Source organism: Limulus polyphemus, unplaced genomic scaffold (assembly GCF_000517525.1).
Source record: "Limulus polyphemus unplaced genomic scaffold, Limulus_polyphemus-2.1.2 Scaffold470, whole genome shotgun sequence".
Taxonomy (NCBI): domain Eukaryota; kingdom Metazoa; phylum Arthropoda; class Merostomata; order Xiphosura; family Limulidae; genus Limulus; species Limulus polyphemus.
The window spans coordinates 474,073-494,562 of NW_013666080.1; the positions used below are offsets into that span (position 1 = coordinate 474,073).

Consider the following 20,490-nt stretch of genomic DNA (forward strand, 5'->3'; position numbering starts at 1 on the left):
TATAGGTCACAAATCTCGCATATGAACCCGAGTGTTGGCCAGAATCTGACATTTCTCAATTATTTTTGTTTGCTAAGGTCAAAATCGTTTGTAAAAGCTGATAATTAAGAATCTTCTGGCACTGGAGATGATTGACCCCGTTTGAATCAGAGTAGAACTCGAAATGTTGTCTCAGGAAAATATTAATTCTCTAAGCAGGGGGAGTTCATAAAAATGACTACAATTTGATTTGCATGTAATATATTGTGTACAAAGGAATTTCACAGAGAAGCAATACCTTATTTTATGTAAAATTAAAATGTTTTATATAATGCATGAAACTGAAATACATCATATTAATACACTGTTAATCTATCAGTGGGATCTAACTTGGATGTTAATGTTACACATTAAAAGCAACTGAAGCATTAAATGAAACCACATATCCCACATTATTCAATAAGGTAAGAAGTACTTTAAAGCAATATCAGATACGTAACATTCGCGTCAGCTAAAATATTAACTGCAATCATGATTCTGAACACAAAGGAACCAAAGACATTTTTTTAAGATCATTTTACTAGTAAAACCATATATTTATTTTTTTTATAAGTACATCAGTTATGGGTGATATAAAAGATATACCTGGAGAAGTGTTTTCACAGATTATTTTAGCGAATTCTGTGACCTCATAAATAATTCTATATAGGTATTTTCTTTATAAAATTTATTGTTTTAAGATAAGCAAAAGTCTTAAAAATGAAGTTAATGACACTAATAATTGTTGTAAAAGCGCCCTCTATAGAAAGTATGAAACAAAGGAAATGCTTCAACTTTAGACAAAAAATAAATAACTGGGTACAGTAAATTAGTGAGACCTAGAATATGGCTATTAGAGGATGCATATCATGTCTACCGAAGATAATTCAAGTGGCAAGCCCAATTGGCATGACACAATGACAACAGTGTTATTTAGACATGCATGGAAAGCTGCTTTGACCCTTAAGATATTACTTCCGGTCTAGCGGCTCTTCCGTCACTTTCTTCAAGTCAGGGTGAATGAAAATGAAAAGCACTGATTCAGTGGGATTGTAAAAGAAAAAACCAGAATTAACTCAGTTGTCAGATATACTCTTTTCTGTAACATAAGGATAAAACAAGTAAAAAACGATGAATTCAGATCTACTTAATTCGTTTAATATGTTAAAATTAATCAGAAGGCCTCTTCTTTCTTCTTTCTTGTTTTAAAGTTCATAAATAAGAAACATATTTCAACTAAGTATTAACTTAGCTTAAGGTTATATGATTATCGTGTAGGATCGGCTGTTCATTTCGAAAACAAAAAAAAGAATCACTTAACGTGCATAGCCTTCCAAACAATAAGTGTGTGTTTGTTACATTGCAGTTAAATAATCTTTATAATGTATTAGTAAGAAGTTGTCTAATTAGTCAAGACGATACGGAAAACTACGTTGAATGAACCTAAAGAATTATGAAAACTAAAGTGCTTGAATGTACGATGACTGGTGAGTCAAAGGGAATTTTATGGACAACTATAAAAACCGGGGCTCGATTCCCCGCGGTGGACAGAGTACAGATAACTAATTGTGTAGCTTTGCACGATGGAAACAACAACAGAAATGTAATACTTGTTTTAAAATACATGTATTTACGTACTCTAAAACACTTATTTATGAAATACATTCTATGAACTTATGAGTGAAAGCAAAGAAGAATATGTATTAACATGTCAACCACATTATATTTGCCATATCATTACACAATGGCGGCAGACCAGCACGTACCACGTTTTGTAACTATAACGAGAGTGACAAAATATTTTTGAAATAAATTTGTTAATCAACATTTTCCTGTACTGGCGTATCTGTCAAAAGAGATACAAAATGCTCTGTTATTTTCATATTTAATTTATAAAGCTACAGATAATAATTAATCCAGAAAATCAAGTGGCATAAAAATGTCAAAAACATTTAACTTAACAGCTGTACACGAACAGTTTGGTCATGTCCGATCACCCTTCTAAAACGTATGCATTAGACATTTCCTCTTGACGAAAGTTGGGGAAAAATGGACCTTGTATAGGCTTCTTCCGCGCACCATCTGGCCCCTCATTTTGCACCTCTGGTTTAAAGTTATGTTTCGTACCTAAATAGCACTACGTTAACTTTTTCTTTGAGATATTTATTTCTAATTCTGTTAAATGTATACCAAACCGGTACAATAGTTTCTTGTAGGTACATTGTTTTGCATTGTTTCTACCTGCTTTCGAACCAGAACGTTAACTTTTACGAGCCTTGCGTTCTAAAATAAAGCAGCTTCAAAACACTGAGTTAACCACTTCTTTAGAAAATTGACTTGCGAGTTTTTTCGTGCATATAGAGCAGTTCATTAACTTGTTTTTTATCTAGTTTATATCATATGTCTCTTAAAATGTAATTAGAAGTTTTATAAAATCGAATTCATTAATAAGTTTCATCGGTTTTACCTTATAAGGTAATGTTTGAGAAAGCAACTTCTATTTAATTTTGAAAGTATAATCATGATGAATTTAATCGTAAATGGTGAATTTATAAATATAAACTATATTTTATCTAATGAAAAAACAACGACAACTCGTTTTGTAATTGTAGATATAAAGGAGAATAATTTTCTATAAATAGGTCACTCGTCACGCACAAGAAGGATTATCAGCGACCTCTGTAGGATATAAATGCACAACATATATTTGCAAAATATTCCCAAGATCTCCCACAAATTTATCAAATCAAAACAGTTTTATGTCTCTACATTACAGTGTGACCTTGTGGGATTTAATGCCATTGTAAAATCAGGTAAGTACCTAATACAGGAACTATGTTTTATGAACAGTTTGCGTGATGAGAATTTATGGAAATGATGCTTGCTATAAAGACGAGTTTCGCCTTCCTTGTATTGTTTAAGTGCCACGTTAACAACGCTCTTCTTCCCTAGTTTGTCACGATTTTTCTATTAAATATGATTTAGATTAGACACAACAATATTATCTTACCTTTGTTTATGTACCCTAAACCACTCCTAACCAAACAAATGGGATTTCCCGCCAAAGCTGACACAGTGTTTCTTGAACACCATTGCGCATGCGTAACTCCAAAAACAAAAAAAAATGTTTGTTTTTTTCATTTTGTTATGAGATAAAAATTGAGAATACTTTTGATGACAGAGCACTTTAGAAAAACCTTCCTTTTGAAAATGTTTTTTAATATTCGTTTACATAAAGTAAATAATCGTTTTATTTTTTTTCGAGACAAAAAAAAGAGCTAATTTGTTTTAATAACCAGAGAAAAAAAATGTTTCATTAATGAGAAAGTTCTTTAAACTGACCATTGACCAACTGTAAGTATTAATAAAAGTGCTCAACGGGCGTACGATATCAGAATAAAAATACTTTATTTATCCAACTACTCAGATTTTCGGGTAAGATTGAGATGTGTTACATTTCTCATATCATTCTTTAATACGTTCTGAATATGATTTATTTATTATTCTGAAAATCATAACACATTGTCTGTTTATGTTTCAAAGTAGAACTTCTGAACTTTGAAGTGTTTTTTATTCATGTATACATCTATATGATTATCCCCGAGACTTATATTCCAACATTAACTTGTTTGTTGAATTTCGCCCAAAGCTAGTCGAAGACTATCTGTGCTAGCCGTCCCTAATTTAAAGTGATAGATAAGATGGAAGACGGCTAGTAAACAGCACCCACCGACAACCCTTGTGTTACTATTTTACCAACGAACAGTGGAATTTACTGTTACATTATAATGCCTCCACGGCTGAAAAGGTGATTTGTTCGTTGACGGGATTTGAACCCGCAACCCGTAGATTGCGAGTGAAGTGCCTAAACCATAAACGTAACACGAGCTAATGTCAACGTAGGCATGAAACTGTGACTGAACCATATTCATTTATCAACTTTCATCGTCCTAGACTGTTTCTTAAATTACTGAAAAATAAAACAAATAAAATAAATATATATATAGTCAAATATCAGAAGTGAATTACTAGGTAAAGAATTCATTTTACTTAATTAAGAACATTATCTACCTGAGGAGGTGCTCTATTTATCTATCTGCACCCCACCCCTACCCACCCCACAGTGGCTCAGCGACAAGTCTGAAGGCTCATTCCGCTATAAAGCGGGTTTTGATACCTGTGGCGAGCACAGCACAGTAAGCTCATTGTATAGCTTTGCACTTAATAACAAACAAACAATTAACCTATCTATATATATATATATCCATTTATCCATCCAGAGAAATGACGTAAGACCTAATCAAAGTTATTATACTTACAAGCTTGGAATCAGCTTGTTAAACTAGTACTATAAAACTTCAGACAAGCCTGTGACGATTGAAATATGTTTTGAACAAAAACAAGTCACCGACCGCCCGATTAGACAGACTGCATAAACTCCTTCAAGCGGATCATGCACTGAAGATTGAAAAAAACAGGGTCAAATGTGAACTATATGTTTGTAGGCCAAGCTTCCAAATTCGTCTAATAATAAGCAGATGTGAGCGATTTTTCTATCCAGATATATGCTGGAAAATCAGGACTGGTCTACCTGTACAATTATACGCTAACGCCTTACTGTCGCATTGATAGACTGAGGAAATAGAAGCACTGAATATCAGTCCTTCTTGAACAAGTATTTAAACCGGTTTTGCTAAACGAATCACTGTCTTTTGTTCTCAAATTATGGACGCTTATAAAGGAACATCAAGTTATGCTTTAACAAATGAAAATTGAATAATTTTTGTTATATTATAACGGGTTTCGGGGTTTTTAAAATACGAAAAATGAAACTTTGCATGGCCATAAAAAATCAGAAGTTGTTGTTTTTGCAAAGTAGATGAATTTATCTGAAAACTCACAACATTTGAATTAGATTATATTCAGCAATAATCACTTAATGAAGACAAACATAATTACGAAGGTACCTACAGCGACCTGAAGAGGGCTTCAGTATAGAAGCTGAAACGTCGTTTCCTTGTATTTCAACAGATGGCTGCAGTCCATTATATGTACTATATCTGGTGTGCCTAAAGTTCCACTGAAACTACATAATTGCGTTAAACACTATAACCCCAAATTGGTGTAAAGTTCCACTGAAGCTACATAATTGCGTTAAACACTCTAACCCCAAATTGATGTAAAGTTCCACTGAAACTACATAATTGCGTTAAACACTCTAACCCCAAATTGGTGTAAATTCCACTGAAGCTACATAATTGCGTTAAACACTCTAACCCCAAATTGGTGTAAAGTTCCACTGAAACTACATAATTGCGTTAAACACTATAACCCCAAATTGGTGTAAAGTTCCACTGAAGCTACATAATTGCGTTAATCACTCTAACCCCAAATTGATGTAAAGTTCCACTGAAACTACATAATTGCGTTAAACACTCTAACCCCAAATTGGTGTAAAGTTCCACTGAAGCTACATAATTGCGTTAATTACTCTAACCCCAAATTGGTGCACTGATTTATAACTTTTGCACTTACACTAATTTTATCTTAATATTTTAACGTAGTTTTTAACTTAAACAAACAGCTACTAAATACTATACACACAACACGTACTCACGAAGCAAGGTATTAAATCTTGTCAGCAGAATCCCCCAGGTGGCGCTATGGTAAGCTTGATGCTTTGTAAATCTAAAATTCAAGGCGTAACACCCTAAATAATTATTAGCATAACATTTCATATAAAGGACTATAAGAGTGCTGAATTTCCTAGTTACTAATTTAATGTAATCTTATATATATATAACATAGCCTGGTGGTTAGGGCACTTGACTCGCAAGCTGCGAGTTTGAATCCCATCACCGAACACTCATCCTTTCAGCCGTGGAGGCATCTTTATGCTACGGTCAATCCCACTATTCGTTAATAAAGAGTACCCTAAGTGTTGGTGGTGAATGATGTTGGCTAGCTATTTTCCTTCTAGTCTATCACTTCAGAATTAGTGAAGGATGGATAGGGAGTATTTCGGCACAAAATGCAACAACAACAAAAATTATGAAAGTGTTAAAATTCCATTTTATTAACTTCATCTTTTATAAAAAGTACTGCAAGAGTGTTGAAATTCCCAAATGGTGAGTTGCAACCTTTCTTGGCCAAACATTTTTTTGTAATATATTAAATGTTAATATTTATAACTTCAAGTGTTTTTTTTCAGCCGCGGCTTAGCGGCTCATAGAATGGCGCTGAGTTTTTTATTGTTTTTGTCAAGTACAAACTTTTACTTCATAACTTCCTCATCTCTTGATCGATTTGAGATATAATCATAGTTTTGAAGTCAAGAGGTCAAAATATTTCGATTGATGTATTTCACCATGCCCAAGGACTGTTAAGTATTAGGATTTCAAATCGTCCGAAGCCGAGTTAACTGATAATTTAGTAGTTAAGTTGTACTTCAGATTTAGTAGTTAAATTAAAGCCGATATACAATCAGTTTATGATATTTACCAACAAGGCTGATACACACCGTTTTCGTTTATAACACAAATACATTTTAATATACACACAACAACACAATTTACAATAACAGTTATTACAAACAATGATTTATAAACAAAAGTTTCACAAACTTACAAACAATATAAAATCTTCTTTCTAGTTTGGAACTCCCTTGATATCTTATCGAGGGTTTACGATGAGCGAGTTAATTTCAAGTCGACGTAGATACGATTCGCCGGGAAGCTAGCTAGCTTTGTCCTTGGTCGGTTGAAGTTAGGTAATGTCTTTGTAAAAATACTAACGTACAATGAGAATCCACTAAAGTTAAACCATTTGTAACGTTCAAATTTTATAAATATTCCTGATCAAATATCTTAAGTTTTCCGATTGATAAGCGTTATAAAAATCACAGTTATAGCTTTCGAAGTTCATAGCACACTGATTATAGCGAACTAATAATAGATACTCTCTTTGGCGCGTCACATTGGTTGTATTTAAAAGCATGGGAAGGGTTTCTAGAAAATTCAGATTACATAACAATACTGAGCTATATTTAAACGTTTACGTATATAGATGTATTGTTGATTCTTACTCTCGAGAATCTTCTACAACTTTGGACAATAGGCGGGAGTTGTGCAATACATTTCTAACATTATAAGCTAGGCATGTTTTTAAAACAAATTTAATATAAACAACGTTCATATTAAAATAAATACATAACAACAAATTATTTACAGGTCTCATAGCTTAATTTACTCTAATCCTGCCTAAAATAATTTCAGTTTGAGGGTAGGCTTGTACAGATCGTGATGAGTAACAAAATTGAATCGGGTATACCGCGCCCCACGCTTGGTATTGCTGGTGCAAAAATGTAGCTGTTGTTGTTGTTGTTGTTCTTTCTTATTAAGCACAAAGCTACACAAAGAGCTATCTGCGCTCTGCTCACCAAGGGTATCGGAACCCAGTTTCTAGCGTTGTAAGTTCTCAGACATGCCGCTATGCTACTGGGGGGGGGGGGATATAGCTAATATAAATAAGAAATGAAGGTCTCACAGATTAATTTACTCTAATTCTGCCTAAAAGAATTTCAAATGCCGCGGCTATTGAGGACTCCCTCTTGTTGATTAAATTATGACTACTACTTTATAAAACATATTTTCAGTTGGATCGTTGTTTTTGAGCTGAACTGTAATTATTCCTACTTTTCCAGACTTTTGTTTGTATTCATTTTCCTTATTTATTCTAAATCCAAAACACCTTAGAAATAGACTATTTATATATCTATCTATCGTATTTCCAATAACTTAAGAATATTAATGGTATAACGTCATGGGCTTTCAATGACTCAGAGATAAGTCTTATAACGCAAAAAACCGGGTTTCAATACCCGTGATTAGCGCATCCCAGATAGCTCATTGTGTAGCTTTGTGTTCATCTACAAACAAACAAACCTTGGACAATTAATTAATAACTCCAGGGGTGTGTTGGTTTGAGTGTGTGTGAATTAGTCTGTACGTCTGTGACCTTAATAGAGCTATACAGTAAATCTCTAAAGTATTATTTCCAGGTTCACTTTCTGTCGTCTTCACGTGCTCTAGAATGGTATCATCCGTGCAGTCAGGCGTGAATGGAAAAACAAACAAAACTCTTTCTTTCGTCAAGGTATGTATAACACGCGTAAGTTCGTAATAAAGGTGTCCCTCAAACCTTTGGGCTATTTCGTGCGAGAAGTACATCATAATGAGTGTAGCATTCCTTTCTAGCATAGAGTAATCACCTATCTGCCCTGATTTCCAATCTTAAGATGAGTGATATATTATCGTTATATATAAAGGACAACTTAGCAGCGCCCCCGCCGTAGGGCTCGTGATCTTACCATCGCTGTAGGAGGAGACAGTTAATCATTCACGTGACGGGAAGCCTACTCCGTGCATTATGGGCGCTCTTTGATGACACCCTTGTTCCAATTTCTTGCTCTATCTGAGAGGGGGTAGTATATATATATATATAAGCTCAGAGACTCTTCCACAGAACAGAAAGCTACAGCAGCTCATCGAAATTGTTGTTCATCCATAGCTAGATATTCTTCTTTTCAGTTTTCGCCCAGTAAGACTTGTTCTAAAGAACCCTTGACCAACATGAAGCCAATGGTAAGAAACTGGAATACAAACTTCCAAATACCTCTCTTCTTGTTTGTAAGGGAAATCACTTGTAGTGCTTATGCCGTGCAAGAATATTCAAGTTTTACCTTTATTATATTACATGTACTATAAATTTAGTAAAAACTGTGACTACTTGTTAGCGTAAAGGCGAAGTTTTACTAAATGTTAAGCCTTACCTGGAGTATGTCTAATGATAGAACTTTCAACTCCTTATTATGCTTAGTTATTTCAGATGACAATGACATTTGTTGTTTAGTAGTTTAAAAATATCGTAATTATATATTGATATCTATATGATATCTGAACAGTAACATTGATAGTAAAATGCTCTAAATTTAAGTTCAAAAGTAATACACTTATAGTTGATCTATTACAGTTAAGCTTGAACATTTCTTCTAACTGTACGCAGTTATATTATTATTAATGCAATCAAAATAATAATTTTCAAAATAATTAACTTTAATATAAATTACATTAAGCTGGCGTTTTGAATTTTCTTGAAATGAGAACTTGCAATAAGCTTCACAGTTGTGAAACCGTAAAATAGTTTATAAGTTTAAATTAAAAGTTTTAAGAAAAAAGAAACTATAAATGAAAACCCGCCATGTTTAATATTATGTGGCTAATTTTCACCAGGATTTTATTGTTATTTCTGACAAATAAAAATATATTATTACTCTAATAATAATTGCTCTTTTGAAAAAAAAAAGCATGAAAACATATTGCACAAACATTGTTTATTCCTTGCAATTAATATTACAAATGTCTATTTTATTAGATTGCATTTACAGCATTGCTGCTCTATGTCTCACCTTGGGTAGAGGGCTTTGGTCGACAGCAGGGCTATGGACAACAGCAACAACAGTCCTTCTTTAGTCAACAACAAAAGCCTTTTGGCCAACAGCAGCAGTCCTTTGGTCAACAGAATGGCTACCAGCAGTCAGGAAGTGTCGGATCCCAAAATAATTTTGTAAGTTTGTACCATTAATTTTGACCAACCATACTGTAGAATTAAATTTGACTCACAGTCCGATGAAAACTACTTTATAGTTTTGCTTTGTTTCTGCCTTTGTCTTTTATCTGTTTTTCTTCCTTTGAGAGAGAAAGAAGAGAAATAAATATGTAGCGTTGTAGGCTTAATGCAGCTGATCTAGAGAGACGGAGCAGTGCTCTAAGAAAAAGTAAAATGTTCTTCGTCGCGAAAAATAAATTTATTGAGAAAACTTGTTTGTTTTGAATTTCGTGCAAAGCTACACGAGGGCTATCTGCGCTAGCCGTCCCTAATTTACCAGTGTAAAACTAGAGGGAAGGCAGCTAGTCATCACCACCCACCGCCAACTCTTGGGCTACTCTTTTACCGACGAATAGTTGGATTGACCGTCACATTGTAACACCCCCACGGCTGAAATGGCGAGCATGTCTGGTGTGATGGAAATTCGAACCGCGTCCCGCAGATTGCGAGTCGAGCGACCTAACCATCTGGCCATGTCGGGCCAACTGAGAAAGCTGAAATGTTAATTGCATATTAAAATTATTGTGAATATGCAGTGGCAAACCATTAAATAAATTCTTAAACTGGCTTTCAGTCATCATTTTCTTTTTCTCGCTTATTATCCAATGAAAAATATGTTTTTAGTACAAAAGTAGAAATTTAGCATATCATCATAATTAATAAATAGGAAAAATCAACAGTGCATTTTGGCTATTCAGTGTATTTCTATCCAGGAAAAAAGAAAAACGTCTTAATGATATTTCAAGCAACTAATGATGTTAAGTCAGGCTTTTGTTGTTAAAAGTATGTATCTACCATATTTCGATACCCGTGGTGGGCAGAGCACAGATAGCCCATTGTGTAGTATTGTGCATAAATTCAAACAAACAAACAAACCATATTTCCAAACATAAGTTTAGACGTATTCTACTCTCGGTACCAGCTCTCAGTAAGTTTTATAATGTATTAATAATAACAGCATTCTATACATATATATATGCCATAGTTGTAATTCACGTAAAGAACTTTAATGAAATACACAGTGTTAGAAAATATTTAACCTTAAGTTTCGTTGGCAAACGGAATTGAAGAAACGTGTCTCCGCACAAATATTATATATTCATTTTAGTCCAGGTTTGTTTATTGTTGTAGGGTTTAACATACATAAACAGAAAAGTAAATTATAGCTTTTGATTTTTACAAACACTTAGTAAAAACTTTGATTTTGTGCCTACAAAGATTTAAAGTGAAATTCACATGTTTATAGATGGGAAAGTGTTTTTTTTACTCAAAATATCAAACTAGATGCGGTTATAAGTTCTTTATAAACTGTTCAGAGATGTACTTTTCCATGCATTAATATTTTACGTTAAAAAATCTTTATATTCATAACAATAAATTATTTGACAACTAAAATTCCAAGTTCTATAACACTACCTTTCAGTCTAAAGCAGCTTCAGCGTTGTGAAGGAACAGTAAAAAATCTATCTAAGATTGTGAATAACACATCTTAACGATAAAAGCTCATTTCTGCAGTTCCTCTCTTTTTTCTTTTTTTTTCTGATGAAGGTCTGTTATATGACAAATAAAAACTTCTGGTGATTAGCACTGATGATTTAACTAAGTTCAAAACGTATTCTGTAACGTGATGCAGTTTTATCCTATCTTTTAGTTTCAGCATTGTCTTAGTTTCTGTTTGAATATTAAACTTTGACTCTATGGGTGTCTCGATAGGGACCTCCTCAACCTTTTGATTTTAACTACGAAGCTAAAGATGAATTCGGCAATTCACACTATCGTCAAGAACAAGGAGATCAAAACGGGAACGTATACGGAAGTTACGGATACACTGATGCTAATGGACTCTTTCGTTACGTAGAGTACAGTTCTGGTCCAGGTGGCTTCAATGCTAAAATCCACACCAATGAACCAGGCACAAAAGCTGACAATCCTGCCGATGTTGTTTTGAACGTAGAGCAGCCTCCTGCTGGAATCCAAGATCAATATACACGAAGAACACAAAGCGGTGGATATCAGAATACACAGCAGCAACAGTCATATGGTGGCCAATATCAAACAGGTGGAGGATCTCGTGGTTTCTCAGGGTTTACCGGATCCCGTGGCCGATTTAACTCCCAGCACTCAGGGGGTTCCCGAGGATCTGGAGTAAAACACGCTGGATATGCTTAATAAAGATAACCAAACTTACGGATGGCCAATTTATATGTTAAATAAGGTTATCTTTCAGAAATATTTTTTGAGTTTATAAAGAAAGGGTAATATTTGGTAGTAAATAGTAGATTATTGTACTTTTTTTAGTTTTGAACTCGGATGAAATATATTCAGGATATTAGCTTTAAAAGTTGATATATTTCATCTAGAAAAGTGTTAAGCACTTCTTAAAGCTTATATAAAATTAGCAGTAGGGTGTAAAGTATTCTTTCGAGAGTAACTAAACCGTCAGAAAATGCAAAAACCCTTTAGCTTAAGAATAGCCACTCTTCTATCTGGAACACCATAGCAATATCATGTTGCCAAAGAAGTTATTTAAAATTTGGTTGACTTATTTTGCATAAGACAAAATAACACCCTGGAAATCTATATGTAGGTATGCAAGTTTTGCGTATTCCAAGTCTTTCAGTGTGTTACAGCTTGTCTCATTTCAATGTTCTTTTAGTCTGAAGATAGTATGACACAAAGCTTCGTGGGTGTGGGATAAAAAGCTTAATTATGTAACTGTGATGCCTTTTTCTATTGTTTATTTTTCCTTCACTAATGATAGTTCAATCTTTGGGTTTCTATGCGCACATATAAACGCCAAAATGTATTTTAATGTAATAAAACCATATATTAACCACAAATGAAACTGTGTCTTTCATTAAAATGTATATATTTCTCCAAATCCTGATAACAGTACAGTGAAATACTGCCTTTAAAAAGCTATTTTCATGTCTATTGGGATAAATCAACGGCATGTCGGCTAAAAGGCCAAGTAAGAAATCTCATGTTTCACATATCGCCGTTCTTAATTTATAATTGATGATCAGAGGGGAACGGGGGGGGGGGGATCAGTCAGCACAACTCTTAGTTTGCACGAATATTCTTAACCGAAAACAGGACCACAGTTGAAATTGTGGAGCCTGTCCAGCGGTATATCACGGGTTCGAACCTTGAATCCTTCAATCCGTAGTTTACCACGTTAACCATTACGACAAGTCAGACCCAAATGGAGTAAATAAGGAAAAGGTAATATTTTTGAAGAAAATATTAACATCATGTATATGTTCAACAAACATTTCACTTTTTTCACCAGTAATGACGTCGATAATACTTTGTATAAATTATTGCCGATTTATTACCTGTCTTCATTATTATAAAATATGTTATTTATACAATAGCTGACGCACCCATTTAACGCACAGGGAAGACATAGGGGGCCCCCCGGGGAGTGACATATGTGATCAGAACCGAATGCCCTAGGGGTAAATGCCAGGTTTGGTGACAATCAGTTCAGTCGTTCGCGAGTACGATGAACGTAGAAGGCATAAGGCGGTGGGATCCGAATGCCGACCCACTTATGGCGAGACCTAACTTTGGTGACAATCGTTCCAGCGGTTTTACAATTATAAAAGGGCATATACAGAGACTTTTATCAAATAATGGTTTGAATTAGAACTAACAGTAGGCGTCTTCATAAGCTAGAGCAAAGATATGACCACAATTTTAGTGTTTTTCGGACATCTAGTTGGATGCTTTATTTCTCTTAAGAATGCGACCCCCATCTCCCACTTCTCCGATGTCTCAACGAAAAGCTTGAAACCTTATAATGATAAAATTTGAAGTCTGTCCTTTACGGTGGCTACAGCATAGACAGCCCGTTATGCTTTGTACGTAAAACAAACAGACGAATCAAACTGAAGAAATATGCCCAGAATTTTAGTGTTTTTCGGACATCTAGTTGGATGCTTTCTTTCTCTTAGGAATGTGACCCCCATCTTCCACTTCTCCGGTGTCTCAACGGAAAGCTTGAAAGCTTATAATGATAAAATTCGAGGTTCGACCTTTACGGTGGGTTATGCAGCTTTGCACATATAACAAGCAAACGAATGAAACTGCAGAAGTTTTTATTGAAAGTACTCTTTTATCCTTTTTTAATCTCGTTCTGGGATTAGCGGTACAGCTCTGGTCTAGATCCCTTCTTATCCTTTAAATTACTTGCCGCCATCCTTTCTACGCTGACGTTGTCAACATATTCACCTTCTTTACAGGACTTCCGGTGGGTGACAGAAATGATATATTTCTGACAGCCTTCATTATAGGATGTGGGGGCATAAGAATTATTATAGCGATAATGATATTTCTGGCAGATATTGAAGCGTTAGGGGTTATTATATCAATAATGGAACTTGTGGTAGGTGATAGAAATGTAATTATTCTCTCGAGCGAAATAAACTATTTCATACTGACTAGTATCATAGAGGATGGCAAGGGTCATAAGTATCGTTGTACTGTGAAGGGGTATCACTACAGATTATTGGGGTTTAAGTAGTTGTAGTATAACCGGTGTGTGTGTGTGTGTGTGTTTTGCTTATAGCAAAGCCACATCGGGCTATCTGCTGTGTTCACCGAGGGGAATCAAACCCCTGGTTTTAGCGTTGTAAGTCCGTAGACTTACCGCTGTCCCAGCGGGAGACATAATCGGTGGGAGTTGTTATGTCTGAGAAGGCATATTTATCCAGCTTTGAGAAAAGCAATAGACCATAGGTATATACTCATGGCTCAGATTTGGAAACCTTCTGCCATTTGGGTATTAAGTAATTCAGTATCCAGGCGACAACTTTGTTCTAAAATAATTTCTTGTTTTCACCAAGTTCAGTGTCCGTGCAACAACTTGTTTTAAAATCAGTTTACCCTTATTTTCAACGAGCTCAGTATAGTTCTGTGCGATTATTCATGTCTTTACTGAATTCCAAAACACGAGCATTCTTTATATCTGTTCGCTCAGGACAAAAATGTCCGGAAGTTATTGCTGATTGGGTGAGGTTTGGCAACGTTACCTATTCTGTAGTTGTTTAGTAGGGCAAATAGGGTGCGACCTGTAAAATTTCATTCTCCTCCTAAATATATTTCTCGGACAGTTGATCTAGTGAGAGCAAAGAAAATATTCCACGTGTGAACAAAATATATTGTTTTTGTTGTTGTTTTATCAAAACGTATACAGTGAAATATTATTTTCCTAAACTTCCTATACAAGACAAAGGATTGTGAAAATTCAAACTTGTATTTGTTCTCTATTAATGTTTTTATGCAGTTCTAAAAAACAAGCTAGTATCTTCGTATTGGTAGTATATTCTCCTTCAAAATGTGCATTGGCTTTGACCAAACATTTCATATTTTAATGCGCCTTAATAAAAGTATTAAAGTTTTTAAATGTTTAAATAGCATTTTTATTGAAAAACCGAATTTTCGGACTAGTTACAATGAAGGTACAAACTATTCGCATAGATTACTTTTTTTGTTTCTAAGATGTCATAAAAATGTTCACCAGTGGAACAGCGGTATGTCTGCGGACTTAAAAAGCTAGAAACCGGGTTTCGATACCCGTGATGGTCAGAGCACAGATAGCCCATTTTGTAGCTTTGCTCTTAACTTCAAACACACACAAAAAAAACTTCAATCTTTTTAAGATGTTTGAAAACTCTTATATAAACTATATTAACTGAGTTGTTAAGTAAAGAACGATATTATAAACAGCCAGAACTTTGAATGAGGGAATTTTCAGAGATATGTTTCTGTATTTTGGCTCTCAGACTTCCCAGACGAAAATAACATGCCATTAATATCAGTCCCTATCTTCTTTTTTTCTCTCTCTCTAAAATATAAAGTGCAGATTGGCACTGAATTGGCTCCAGATTTCGTAGCTGGCGACCCAGGTTCCAATCCCTGCGTTACCACAAACTGTTCTCCACAACGTAAGTTGTGAGTACGTTATAAGAGTAATAATCCATTCTTTATTGTTGTTTGTGGATGACAGAATACTGCCGACTGGCTGTCTTCCCTGTGGTCAGTAGTACACAACTAGGGACGACAGGAGATAGCCTTAGTAGCTTAGCTATAAATACAAAGTACAGATACTAAACGCGAAATGCAAAATTAATGAATCGTAAAAAAATTTGTATTTTAGTCATATTTTTTGTAATTCTATATTAAATTGAACAATCAAATGCCTATTTTTCTTGCAATGTTGCAAACAACTACATTTCTGGGGTTGTCAGACTTAACAAGCGTTAGAAACATCCACAAAACTAAAATGTTAAAATTTTCGAAATTAAACTGTATGTTTCAGTGTTTCCACAATGAAATAATTTTATTATGACATATTCACAACTATTGGTTAGCAGAACATGGCTTTTGGTATCTTTCTAAAAACTTGTAGGAAAAAAGGTTACAGCGCTATCTATTGAGAAAAAAAAAAGATTGTATAATTTAATTATGATTCTCGTAATTTTAATAGGGCTTGGCACGGCGTGGTAGTTATGGGTCGTGGATTCGAATCCTGATATCGAATATGCTCACCGTGGGGGTTATAATATGACGCTCAATACCACATTTAGTAGTAAGATTTGGGTTGTGTTGACTAGCTGCTTTCCATCTAGACTATCAGTTCCATGTTAGGGATTGTTTGTTTTGAATTTCGCCCAAAGCTACACGAGGATTATCTACGGTAATCATCCCTCATTTAACAGTGAAAGACTAGAGGGAAGGCAACTAGTCATCTTGGCACCTACCGCCAACTCTTGGACTACTCTTTTATCAACAAATAGTGGGATTTACCGTCACTATATAACGTCCCATGGCTGAAAGGGCGAACATGTTTGGTGGGACTGGGATTCAAACCCACGACCCTCAAATTCCGTGTCAAGCGTCTTAATCACCTGGCCATGCCGGGCCAATCTATGTTAGGGACGGTTAGCCCTTGCGTAACTTTGCACGAGATTCAATAAACAAACTTAATTGCAATATTATAATATATTTGAAAATATACATTCGAAATTATTGACTGAAATACAAAACAATCGCAACCAGATTTTTCAAAAAGGACAGTTTAGATATTCCAGTAAAACTTTTTACTAGTCCATGAATTGTAGTTTTCTTTAAAATTAAAAACACGTCATTCTAACAGACAATATAAATGAACATAAATTACATATCTGGGTATCTTGATATTGTTTTACACAATTCCATACCAAATATATCTATCCATTGCAAAAAAGACATTAGACAAGAAAATTTTCAAACTTATGTGATTCAAAGTCAGAGAGTCAAAGGTCAAATTATTTCCAATTACATGTTCTCATTAAAAAGCCAAACAATTGAATGAAACATGAGACAGCTAAAACAAGTTCATACTGTCCTCGGAAAATATGTTAATGAGCAAAATACAATACTCTTTGTTTTAAAAACGGGACATGCGCATTGATTTGTTTCAAAATTAAATGATATCATTAAAAAGCGAATATTCATTGCAGCTTCTAATCACAAATGCTTATTACGTCACAAACTGAATCTCATTGTTAAAATTGGTGCATATAATATAGAAAACGAAATAAAATATCAGTGAAGTTGTTAAACGCTTGTAAACACAGTTTCGTTTCTATCCTAACGTATCACTGTATACCATCAGGACCCATCTTTGTTGGAAAGTATGGGAGGAGAGAGGCAAGAAACAAGTAAAGTCCATCTAACATAGTTTATAATAAAAGTGTATGTACACTAGCTGGAAAAGTAGGAGCACTTGCCCTTCTTGTTACATGTATTAAATGCTTATGCTGTATGTTATCTTTACATCTAGTAACTTTTTGTAATAAAAGGTCACATAATGATTGATTTGGTCTGGTTTCAAATTTCGGGCAAAGCTACTGCGCTAGTCGTCCCTAGTGTGGCAGTGATAAACTAGAGGGAAGGCAGTTAGTCAATATCACCCACCGCCAACTCTTAGGCTACTCTTTTACCAACAAGTAGTAGGATTGAACGTCATATCATAACGCCCAAACGGTTAAAAGGGGTAAGCTTGTTCGATGAAGAGGATTCGGATCTGTGACCCTAGCACCCAGGCTGTGCCAAGCTTCAGATAATAAAAACGTTGCACTTTGAAGTACTACCACGTTCTATCACTGGGGCATGTTTGTTTGTCTGTTACTAAGCCCAACTATACAATGAGCTATCCGTGCTGTGCCCACTACGGGTATCGAAACCGATTTTTAACGTTAAAAAAATTTGACGTGAGCCACTGAGATGACCACGAGGGCGTGTATGAATTGCATTAAAAATATTAATTAAGACAATTTTTATGTGTTAAATCATCAATATATTTTTGTCATCAAGTTTATTTAAGATTTCAAAAATAAACAAAAAAACTAAAGTAGAAATAACCCTCTGTTTTTAATTATTATTATTCAGATTTAAGAGTACATTTTAACATAATTATACTTAAAATCTGTTACACCCAAAAAAGCATTTGATCTTAAAGTGTTGGTATACCCTGCCACTAAGCATATGACATTTTTGAAAGAAGAGAACGAAATAAAAACAACATCGAATTCTAAGGAATTATACTGCATGTTCACATTATACAATGCAGTGCTACCAGATATATCTAAGATATGTAGATAATAAAAATATCAAATAACAATAGTATTGCTCCTAAATCATTGCTAAAATATTGCCCCCCCCCGTGTATCTTTATTCCATTAAACAAGAATCGTCAAATAACACTAACATAGTATTGAATTTTTAGTGCATATGCAACGACAAGTAAAGCCATCATATTCTTAATTTTTTAGTTTACATGCAACGTCAAATAAAGCCATCATAATCTTAATTTTTAGCCTATATGCGACGTCAGATAATACCATAATAATCTTAAATTTTCACTCTGTGTTGCCACAAACTTTGCATAAAATTTACAAAACATATGTGAAAAAACAGTGAAAGTCAGTGTAGATAAATTTGAAGAATTTATACGTTTGGATACAACAGCTTTTTGTGATGGCGAAAAATTATTGGAGCTGTTTTCATACAGTTGACAAATTCGAAATTTGAAAGATTCAAAGCAGTTTTTAAATGATACTTAGAAAATATATATTAATAAAAAACGTCGTTGTATTTTCTCCTAATTGTAAGCCTCCCAGTGTCTGCGGACTTACAACGCTAGAATCCGGGTTTCGATACTCGTGGTGAGCAGAGCACACATAGCCCATTGTGTAGCTTTGTGCTTAATTACAAACAAACAAACCTAACTGTAATAATACACACGATAAAATGCCAAACATTTTACTTTGAAAAAATTAATGAGTTAAAAGAAGCATTATATGAAAATTAAAATTTCCATTTACTTGTAACTATAAATTAAACACATCTAAAGGTTTTTATTAACATTTAGCTAATAGTTATGTACGCTTTCTTGCTTTTTTATTTATTTTATCTATTGAAGATATAATAGATAGAATTCGACTTCTGCTTTATAATTGACCTTCTAGTATCTCAATCCTTTATTTCACCAGAAAGGTTTATATGCTATACAAGCTGAGGTACTTGTCCTTTGTCCGGGTTATGAACATAAAAAAATGTGAGGGTAGATGCTATGATAATTAACACAAAAATCTTAACTTTCACACAATTTATTTATAATATATTATTACAGTATTCATTATTACCTCACCCAAAGTTGTGTATAAATTCAAGAACTCAATATGTATGTACTTAAAACATGGTATACGCTATGCAGTGGTCAGGGTAGCTTTGTACGAAGAGGTAGCGACAAAAGTAGTGGCGGTAAATGTACTTTCTGTTACTGGCTTTCAATACCCAGCTCTTAACGTCTTTCTACACTGTTTCATGTTATTAATTAATTGATGGTCATTGGCCGCAGAAGTGTTTTATGGGATGAAGTTGTAAGGTCACGGATCAAAATAGGAAGTGGGTATAACTCAAGAAACGGCTCTTCATATTTTTATATCTGAGTTTATGTATTATTGCAATAGCGGCAGCCGCGTTTTTTCTTTGCGTTTTCCATAGAGAGTGCTAGCGCTCTCTCTCTGAGATATATACAACTTGTTTTTGTGCCCGACCCCCACACTGTGGGTATGTTATACAACTTGTTTTTGTGCCCGACCCCCACACTGTGGGTATGTTGTATTATAGAAAATTTAATCTGATTGTATTTTTTATACCAAAGCCACATCGAGCTATCTGCTGTGTCCATTGAGAGGAATCAGACCCCTGATTTTAGCGTTGTAAATCCGAAACTTACCGCTGTCCCACACGGGGGGGGGGGGAATTTAATAAAGTTTGTTTTGTTTCGTGTAAGAACGTGGTGCAATATATGAATGTATTTAAGTTAACTTATGTCAAAAATAATAAACGCTCAATAACAGCTCAAAAACACAGTAATACGAAAAAACCTGTTAAATATCTTGTGCCTGCATTAAGCTCACTAGCTACGAACGAACTTACTGGTAAAAATTATTTTCCCTTTGCTCAAGAGAAATCTAAATTTCCTAATTCATATCAATTCGTTATAGCCAGCTTTGATATTCAATCCTTATTCAATAACATCCCACTTGAAGAAACAATTAAAATAATTATTAAACAGTTATTCCCTACCAAAAGTGTTCTGCGCTCTGACTTTGACCAGCAAAAATTCGAACAGCTTCTTAAATTGGTCCTCAAAAACAATCACTTCGTTTTTAATGGTCATCTCTATGACCAGTTAGACTGAGTGGTGATGGGATCACCTCTAGGTCTGACCCTTGCAAATATTTGTAT

At 34.5% G+C, this 20,490-nt stretch overlaps 1 protein-coding gene across 1 annotated transcript; it reads left to right on the top strand.

Annotated features, from left to right (window-relative positions):
• Positions 1–8,080: 8,080 nt before the first annotated feature.
• LOC111085558 (RNA-binding protein FUS-like) lies at positions 8,081–12,487 on the top strand. Its single transcript, XM_022384704.1, has 3 exons — positions 8,081–8,172; positions 9,451–9,642; positions 11,398–12,487. Exons 1-3 carry the CDS (start codon positions 8,110–8,112, stop codon positions 11,851–11,853), a joined length of 711 nt encoding a protein of 236 aa, XP_022240412.1. The 5' UTR covers positions 8,081–8,109; the 3' UTR covers positions 11,854–12,487.
• Positions 12,488–20,490: the final 8,003 nt, after the last annotated feature.

Coding starts and splice junctions, on each gene's coding strand:
- LOC111085558 (XM_022384704.1), top strand. CDS start 8,110: ATGGTATCATCCGTGCAGTCAGGCGTGAATGGAAAAACAAACAAAACT. Junction 8,173..9,450: donor AAACTCTTTCTTTCGTCAAG/GTATGTATAACA, acceptor CTATTTTATTAG/ATTGCATTTACAGCATTGCT. Junction 9,643..11,397: donor TCGGATCCCAAAATAATTTT/GTAAGTTTGTAC, acceptor GTGTCTCGATAG/GGACCTCCTCAACCTTTTGA.